This window comes from Diadema antillarum, unplaced genomic scaffold (assembly GCF_040938485.1).
Source record: "Diadema antillarum isolate AM-2024a unplaced genomic scaffold, OU_Dant_1.0 seq00001817_RagTag, whole genome shotgun sequence".
NCBI lineage: Eukaryota > Metazoa > Echinodermata > Echinoidea > Diadematoida > Diadematidae > Diadema > Diadema antillarum.
The window spans coordinates 157,510-165,909 of record NW_027272492.1 but is presented as its reverse complement, the minus strand read 5'-3'; the positions used below and the strand labels follow the sequence as shown (position 1 = coordinate 165,909).

The 8,400-nt window shown below is 42.5% G+C and overlaps 1 protein-coding gene across 1 annotated transcript; it reads right to left on the bottom strand.

Moving 5' to 3' along the window:
- Window positions 1-2,857: 2,857 nt before the first annotated feature.
- LOC139712538 (52 kDa repressor of the inhibitor of the protein kinase-like) lies at window positions 2,858-8,400 on the bottom strand. Its single transcript, XM_071624352.1, has 5 exons — window positions 8,345-8,400; window positions 4,888-6,134; window positions 4,266-4,635; window positions 3,679-3,841; window positions 2,858-3,172 (listed from the first exon to the last, which is right to left on the bottom strand). Exons 1-5 carry the CDS (start codon window positions 8,398-8,400, stop codon window positions 2,858-2,860), a joined length of 2,151 nt encoding a protein of 716 aa, XP_071480453.1.

The following is an 8,400-nucleotide window of genomic DNA, read 5'->3' as shown; positions in this document are numbered from 1 at the left end:
AAACACACTTTGTTTTACGTTATATCTACAGGGTGTTATTGCTGTGAGTTGGGTAACATCTCCAGTTTGTCAAACATTCATGAGTGTGGTATAAAGCACTACGTGGCAGTGGAAAAGTAAATTTGTGTTATTCATGCTCACATTCAGTTGAAAATACACATGTCGTACTTAAAAGAAAAAACAGTACTGGCTTTTGAAAATTTCATTTCAGTTGACTAATTTGTTACATTCTGTGTGATACTGAGTGTAGTTAAAATTCATCCTGTCATATGTTGTAGCCCAGCAGCCCAGAGGGTTTTGATTAGATGAACGAGGTACCAATATCTGAGTAGTGCATTTATCCTGAAACTTCATATGAAATTTGTGGCCAGCAACAAGGCTTCCGGTTAAATACTTCTGAGTTTCCTAGGATGTTGATTTGCCTGTGGCTCTGGCCGCATTTATCATCTTTCTCCAGTTTGAAACGGCTTTCTATACCCTCTTTTAAAAGTCGTTTCCAAAACCCTTTACAAACGCCTTCCTCAAAAGAAGTTGCATTTCTAAACTCATTGCCAACTCGAAAACTGGCCTTGTCACTGCGCAGCTGCATTGCGCCATTTGACGCGAGGAGAAGGGGTCATATACGGTGCGCGCTTTTTTGGCTAGTCGTCGTGAATGGCCCTATATTCCCTTTGTATTCTGTTTATTTTGTCTCTACAAGAATGGCCATCCCTGGGTGTATACCCAGCATGGGCAAGCTCCGAGTTGTTTCGGACCTTCGATTTCAGTTTATGTTGAACCTTGGGTTCTGCCTACAAAAGCAGCAGTCACCTCATGTCCTCTGGTGCCCAATTGGCACCTTCAGTAGCCATATCTGCAGTCAAAACTATAAATACCTGGTTAGAGAAAAGCAATCAATACAGAAAATAAACTTACAAACAAACAAACAAACGTCTATGCTACAGTACGTATTACAGTATTATACTGTGTACAAGACATGCACAAATTCCCATAATACACGTTGTGCTGCAGGGGCGGATCTAGCTTTTTTCCAAGGGGGGGGGGGTTTGAGGGGCTGAGCTGGGTATTGCGAGGGAGCGTAGCGACCAAGCCCAAGCGAGTGAAGCGAGCGAGGGGGGGGGGGAGGGTGTGGGAGGGGGGTATCCCCCCTCCCACAGTAGGGAGATTTTCATTTTTAGGGTTCCAGCTTGCGATTTTAAGCATACTTGCATGCTCTATTTTTTATCTTTTTTGCCGACCCTGGCTCCGCGGTCCCTGGGTTTGTGATGTCCCAATGGCGATGCAGAGCATCGTCCACAAGGCGATGTCTGTGAGCTGCGTGGCGTCGCGCCAATTTTTTTTTTTTTTTAGCTATTTGAACCCCGTAAGTGATGTTTTCCTGGCATCTACTAACGTAATGGAGAACATAAAAAGCAGTCCATGATATTACGTCTTATTAGAATAAGATCAAATAACAGTTTAGAACACAGTTATATCCAGAGTTATCATGTGTTTGGTTATCAATTACCAGATGAGTTGAATATCATTATATCTTCACACAGTATTTGCCCTTGAATTGTTTTCCCTCTAGTGTGCGTTCTTTCTTTTTGGTCTAACTCTAACAACATGAGATACAAATGAAAAGTAACTGGGAAAGATACGTGATAAAAAGGTAGATTTAAGACAGTGTAACGTATGTTGAATTGTATAGTACCACAACTCTTAAATTAAAGTAAACTCTGCGATGTTGATTATACTGGAGTTCAGGCCAATGAAGTAGAAATGAAAATTAAGTAGAACTAAATGTTGCTTATTCAGCCAATTGAAGGTTGTGCATAAAATTTGAGACTCAAATAAACAAACTTTTCACAGGTGCCACTTGTTATGCTACAATCATACAATTTATTTCGATCTTCGATCTTCACATAAAATCAAGTAAACTATATGCAAGGATTCTACTGTGAAAAAATTGTGGTCAGATGTGAACTCATTAGGTAAGAATTATCATCAGTATACTTGCGACAGTTGTGTACGTTTTTATGGGATCTCTTTGTGTCATTGAATGACACTTTCTCAATGTTGTTGGTACACGTTGGTCATAAAGGTTGAATATTTTTGTTAGTTTCAATCCTTCCACTTAAATCATTGTAATTTGAATACTTTCAGAGCATTAAAGATGATATTTGGACACAATGTTATTTAATAATTAATGGCAGATTTGTAAATGTCCTATCTCCAATAAGCCATTTTTGCGTGCTCAGCGAAGCATGAAAAAAATCATTCAAGTTATGATTTACGTTAAGGAAAGAGAAAGAAAAAAATTGGAACATTGAAAATTATAAATTTTTCGCAAGTGTGCAGAACGGGGCGCACAAAACTTTTGCACCATCATCCACATTGTTGTGACTGGATAAAACCAGTGCTCAGTGAAGCATGAAATGATCTACACCATTGGTGTTTCATCTAAACTCAGCAAAAACTATTAAATAACATTGTGTCCAAATATCATCTTTAATGCTCTGAAAGTATTCAAATTACAATGATTTAAGTGGAAGGATTGAAACTAACAAAAATATTCCACCTTTATGACCAACAGTGTATGTTAATGCTCGATTCTCCTAATGTAAACAATTTCAAGACAAATGTTAATCCTTCCAGCCATGAGGTACACTACAGCTGGTGTATCTTTGGTACGTCTTTCAGCAAGTTTGGTTCTCAAGGCATTTTTTATTTCTCCCAATCATATCATTTACCTTTAAACTTCATATTTCTGCAAAAAAGTCATTTTCACAAAATGTTGAGATACGAGGTTTTATAAGCCCATCGACAATATGTGGTCTAGTCAAATAGGATGGAGTTGCACAGGAGTCGCCTTGGGTTAACCCTGACGAACTGCTTGACCACCTCTGTCTAGCTGTGCTGCATGTCTGAAGTGTACTGCCATTAAGGTGAGGCCCGCCAGTCTCTCCTCTGTCATGGTGGAACGGAGGTATGTCTTCACACGTCTGAGGGCACTGAATGAACGCTCAGCTTCGCAGGATCCGATTGGTGACGTGCAGCCAACTAAGATCAGTTCCGTGATGTTGGGGAAGACGTCACCATCAGCTAGTGGCAGGGTGTCGACCAGATTGTCAGGGACGTCACCTTTCTGACAGAGTGCCGTACAGAAACTCTTCCAGCGTACCAGCTCTCTCTGAAAGCACAAAATTAAAAAAAAAAAATACAGAAATAAACGTATATTAAAGCCACTGTATAACATTGTGGAATCCCCATTTAAAAAAGTATCAAACTTTGCTATCTGACACATATGTTAGTGTTAAATTGGACCAAGAATCACCCTAGAACACATAAATTTAGACAGTTCAGCTGTCACTAACAAATTGTGTACCGATTGAGAGCACATGATTTACCCGTCCGGGGTGGACTCAAAATCTACCACACAGCAGTCTATGGGGAAAACTGGAATGGTCTCTCAGTGGTTTTCACTGTTCAAATGCACTTAATGATCATTTTGAACTGCAATTTTTTCAGGGCTTCATTCTTAGACCTCATCTAAGACACTGGTAGCATGGGGAATCATGAAGTTCAGATTTTTTAACTGGAAACACTGTTATACAGTGCCTTTAAGATTCATTTTATACAATATCTGCACAATCTCCACCACCTTTTCACTGTTAAATGTAAAGTGTCATATCGTACCTTCAGGGCCAGGGGGAAAGAGAGATCCTTCTCCCAGAAGAGCTGATCCTCAGCCAGTGACTCGGCATCCGCGAGCCCTACCATCACCAGAGGGACGAGTGACATGATTGACTTCAGTGCACGGTTGTCAGCCGAGAACCTGTCGCCCAGCTCCTGTAGAAAGCTGTCCATGAAAGGAATCCCAACAGTTCTCTTGTAGTACTTCACTGCAAAATACGAACATTGCAAAGGTTTGAGACACTGGTGACACCATCAGAATATTGTCTCTGTTTAAGGCGCATTACAAGAAAGGTATAATGGTAGCTGTGTGGAAACTGTACGCTACATAAATAGCCCCGTCCCATTCATGCCATGATATGACTTTTAAACGAGCATTAATGTACTAACTAAATGTATTTTTTTATAACTAAAGCATACCATAATGCACCTCCATGCCAAATTTGAAGTTAATCCGAGAAGAAATGTGGCCAGTACAGCACTCACAATAAAATATATCTACCGCGGACTCGGCGGTGTGACGAGGCCAAATCCATAGTATCCCTCCGATTCCGAACTCTGTTCGGGAGATACAATAAAGTAATACAAACCTGGCTGTGTCAGCTGGAGTATTTGCACGGTGTGTCTGGTGCTTGGCTCTTCTAGGGACCGCGATCTCTCCCCCAACATCAGCAGCAATCCTCTCGGCCTCTGTACACCAGTTCCTCCAGACCGAGTCGAAGTCCGCTCTCATTCTTCTCACCTCATCAATAGCTGTGTCGATGAGGTTGTAGGCGGCAACCACATCAGCATCTCTCTTCTGGAGTTTGGTGCTCAGGCCTTTCACCGTATCCAGACCATTGACCAGAATGACCAGGGCTATGATGTTGCGGCCATTCCTGAGAGAGGCCATGAATCCCTGAGCCCTGGTACGGGTTTCAGCATCCCAATCCCACGATGACTCGATCTCTGCATATTCACCTGGTTGCACCATGGCGTGTACGCATGTGAATACGTACTCATAAAGAGAACGGAATATTTCCAGACAGTCGTGCCTCTCTGTCCATCTCGTTTTGCAGAGCCCTTTGAGTTTTTGAACGCGGCTTTCTGGTGCATAGGTGCCGAGTATCGTTTCCAGGAAGCGTTGTCATTTCGGAGACAGATGGAAGAAGAGATGGATCTCATTAATCACGTCGATCATGTTGCGTAGTACTTCTACTTTGCATGCTTTGCCAATGGCCAAGCTCAGAACATGTGAGCGGCAATGCGTGTACAGCGCCAGTGGGTTCTTCTCTTTGATCACGGCCTGAGCTCCTCTTTTGTCACTAGCCATTGCAGACGCTCCATCATATGACTGCCCACGCATATCCTGAACATCAAGGCCATGCTTGTCGAGGAGGCTTAAGATGGATTCTGCAATCCTCTTACCAGTCGCCCTCTGTAGATGAAGAAAGTCCAGGAAGACCTCCCTGACGTGAGGCTTCGTATCAGTGACATCCACAAACCTCAAGCATAGTGACAGTACTTCTTGATTTCCGTGTGGATCGGTCACCTCATCAGCAATGACGCTGAAGTATTTCACGTGTTTCAGAGGTGCCAAGATGTTGTCACGCAGGCAGTCCGCAATGACAGTAATGATCTCATTCTGTATCGTTTTTGATGTGTACTGTTGGTTCTTCTTTCCCTCCTCCAAATGTTCCCGGAGGATCGGATCACATTTGGCAGCGTGCTCTAGAATTGCAGTGAAGACTCCTCGGTTGGTGAGCGGGTCTGCTGTTCTGTCATCTCTGTGACCACGTAACGGTAGGGCCTCCATGCCACACAGCTTGACGGTATTTACAATCACTGAGAGGATGTGCATGTTCTTATCGGAGAGCGCCTGGCCCTTTTTGTCGAGAATGGTGTCAATTCTGGCTTCAGGGTTGGTGTATGTTGCCAGAAATGCCTTTCCCATCACCATTGCCTCATGGTGGTATTTGTATGCATCATGTAGTGTGAGAATGCCATCTTTGCCTTTGGCCTTGCTGAAATTCTTGAATGGGGTCTTCACCAGGGTTCCAAGCACCCCTTTGGCCAACTTGGCTTGGAACAAGACACAGTACTTGCAGTAGCCTCCACCTTGTGAATGGGAGTATGAAAGCCACTCATAGTCTTTGAGCCATGACTCTTGAAAGGTGAGCGGGACTCGCTTGCCCTTCTTTGTGACCTCATATGTTGCAAACTCTCGTCCTTGGTAGCTATGTGTTAAGTAGTGATAGCGATCACTGTCAGTGACAACAGACGACTGCCCCGACACCAACAACCCAATGTCCCAGTGGTATGGTACCTCTGTTCTTGTAGTGCTGCTAGCCTGGGTTGGGTCACTCGGGGGTACTGAACCACTGTCTTGAAGCATATTACTGTGATCAGTAACAGTGGGGGTGGTCCCATCACCAGGAATGTCCGAGTGCAGGTTAAGTTCAGTTACAGTCGGCGCACATCTGCAAAGTACAAATAAACAGAAGACAGATCAGGCATTTAAGAAATTTTAAGAATATTATTAAAGGGGAACTCCAGAACAGGTTTAACCCTAGGTAGTAGTGGTAGTTCGCAAAGCGACATGACACAGCCGGGACGTTTCATGACTCTTTCGTTTAAGTATCTCGCATCTTTAGAAACTAAATTTGTCGCACCCGCGTATACTGTTCATAAACCACAAAACAAATCCATTAACCCGAAAATTGCTCAAAAATGTGATTTTGAGTACAAACTCAATGTAAATTGTTTTTACAATTCATAAAAATTCATATTCAGTTTTAATGGCTGTAATTAATTTTTTAGCATAATGTATGCTTCAAAATTATTTGTGATAAATTTTGCTAAAAAACAACAAAAACAAAAGGTAAAAAACAAAGAAATACGTACAAAATTCACAAAACAAAAAACATTAAAAAATAATTTCAGTGCGGCAACTTTATTGTAACTGAGATAATTGATAGAAATGTTACAAAGTATATTTTGACCATAAAATAGCTTTCCATAACTTTGTATCAGAAATATTACAAGCAAAAATTTGATTTTATGAATAAATTTGCAAAATGAATTAAAAATTAAAAATTTTTTAAATATTTTACTCTTCTTACAGTTTACATCGGACTTTACGTGTGCACATTTTTAACAGACTATTGGAGTTAACATAATTCTACATCTATTCAGAGAAGATTTAGGGAAGTCTCACTTTATCATAGCTGAAAATGACATTTCTGTCATTTTTGTATACCACGGGCGTAGATCGGGGGGGGGGGGGGGGATGTGGGATATAATATCCCCCACATTTGGAAGAGAGGGGGATGGCCTGTACAATCACCCCCCCCCCCCACACTTTTCATGATAAAACGCTGATTTTTTTTGGGGGGGGATTTAGCTGTAAAACCTGATTAAAATGGTGTATGAGTGACTAATTTTTGCCAAAAGTTCCTACCGTGGAGGGGGGACACTCCCTCCTACCTCCTCCCCCGCTTGGTCACTTCGCTCTCTCGCAGTCATCCCCCCACTCCTCCAGACAAATCTACGCCACTGTATACAAAGTGAATGGAAAATTTAAAACGGCCGGGGAATCGCTTAGTTTCGACTACTTCATTCAAGGCAGCCACTCGTAGGGGAATTCCCTTACCATAGGGGAAAATGGACCTCCGTAGGTAGTAGGGGATACCTACAGGGAAAATGATCTTCCGTAGGGGAAAGTAGGGGGATTTGATGTTTCTGAAACTTTTCTTCAATTTTGTGGGCAAGTTTAAAAAATACCCCTCAATTCTCAAAGGGTTTCAAAGAATTTTCGCATTCTCCAGTGCGAACACACATTGAAAATTCCTCGGCAACTACCCGGGGGCAACTATCATTTACTACTTTAAGGTTATTTGTAGGGGAAAACTTAGCTCCGTAGGGGAAAAGTCTTTTTTGTAGGGGAAAACTGGGTTTCGTAGGTGAAAAATGGGGTTTTAGGCAAGGGCGTAGGGGGAAAATGGTGTCCGTAGGGGAAAATACGCATGTGGCGTAGGGGAAATGAAAATTTTGAGTGGCAGCCCCGATTCCCTGCCTTCACTGACCTAAAACCATGGACGGGGGGCGTGCGTGCTGATTTGCGAACAAAAGTGATGCCACCGCCATGTTAGGACCATGACAATATGCGTTTCGCAGCACGCATGCGCCCATTGTCGGCGTTCATGGTCCTACGGTGGCTGAAAAGCTGCTGTGATTGGCATCATCTTTCGCATACGCCACCTCCCGTCCATGCTTTTACTTTTAGGTCAGTGGTTGGGATATATAGTTTTGTAGAGTAACGTTAGAACTACAGGGCTGCCAAATCTCACTCACTAAGAAGGAGACTCACTCATTTTGGACCAGTTTCTCACTCTAACATGTATTTCATTTGCATGCATTTCTGTTGATCTCACTCATTTTGATCCCTGTATTATATCATTGGCCTATGGGAATCTCACTCTCAACTAGTTTCCAATGTTGGCAGCCCTGCAGTAGGCCTAGGCTACTGTGCTATTGTATTTTACCCAACACGCAGGTGCGAAATGCTTTCACTTCACCTTGCACGAGCGAATACGCACTTCATAATACCGTTACGCACCTCATTTTGCATTCGCATTCGCCTGTCAAAATACAATTGCACAGTAATGTACTGTAGCCAGTGTAGGCTTACCTGAAAAAGTCTTTCACAGACGTTTGCTTTCTCTTTTTGGGGACGTGAATTTCCAT

Bases quoted from the DNA above. Each gene is read 5' to 3' on its own strand.
- LOC139712538 (XM_071624352.1), bottom strand. From the start codon at position 8,400: ATGGAAATTCACGTCCCCAAAAAGAGAAAGCAAACGTCTGTGAAAGAC. The intron at 4,636-4,887 runs GCAAAGCATGCA...TGGTGCAACCAG, and splicing joins TGTTCTGAGCTTGGCCATTG to GTGAATATGCAGAGATCGAG. The intron at 3,842-4,265 runs GTTTGTATTACT...TTTCATGGACAG, and splicing joins ACTCCAGCTGACACAGCCAG to CTTTCTACAGGAGCTGGGCG.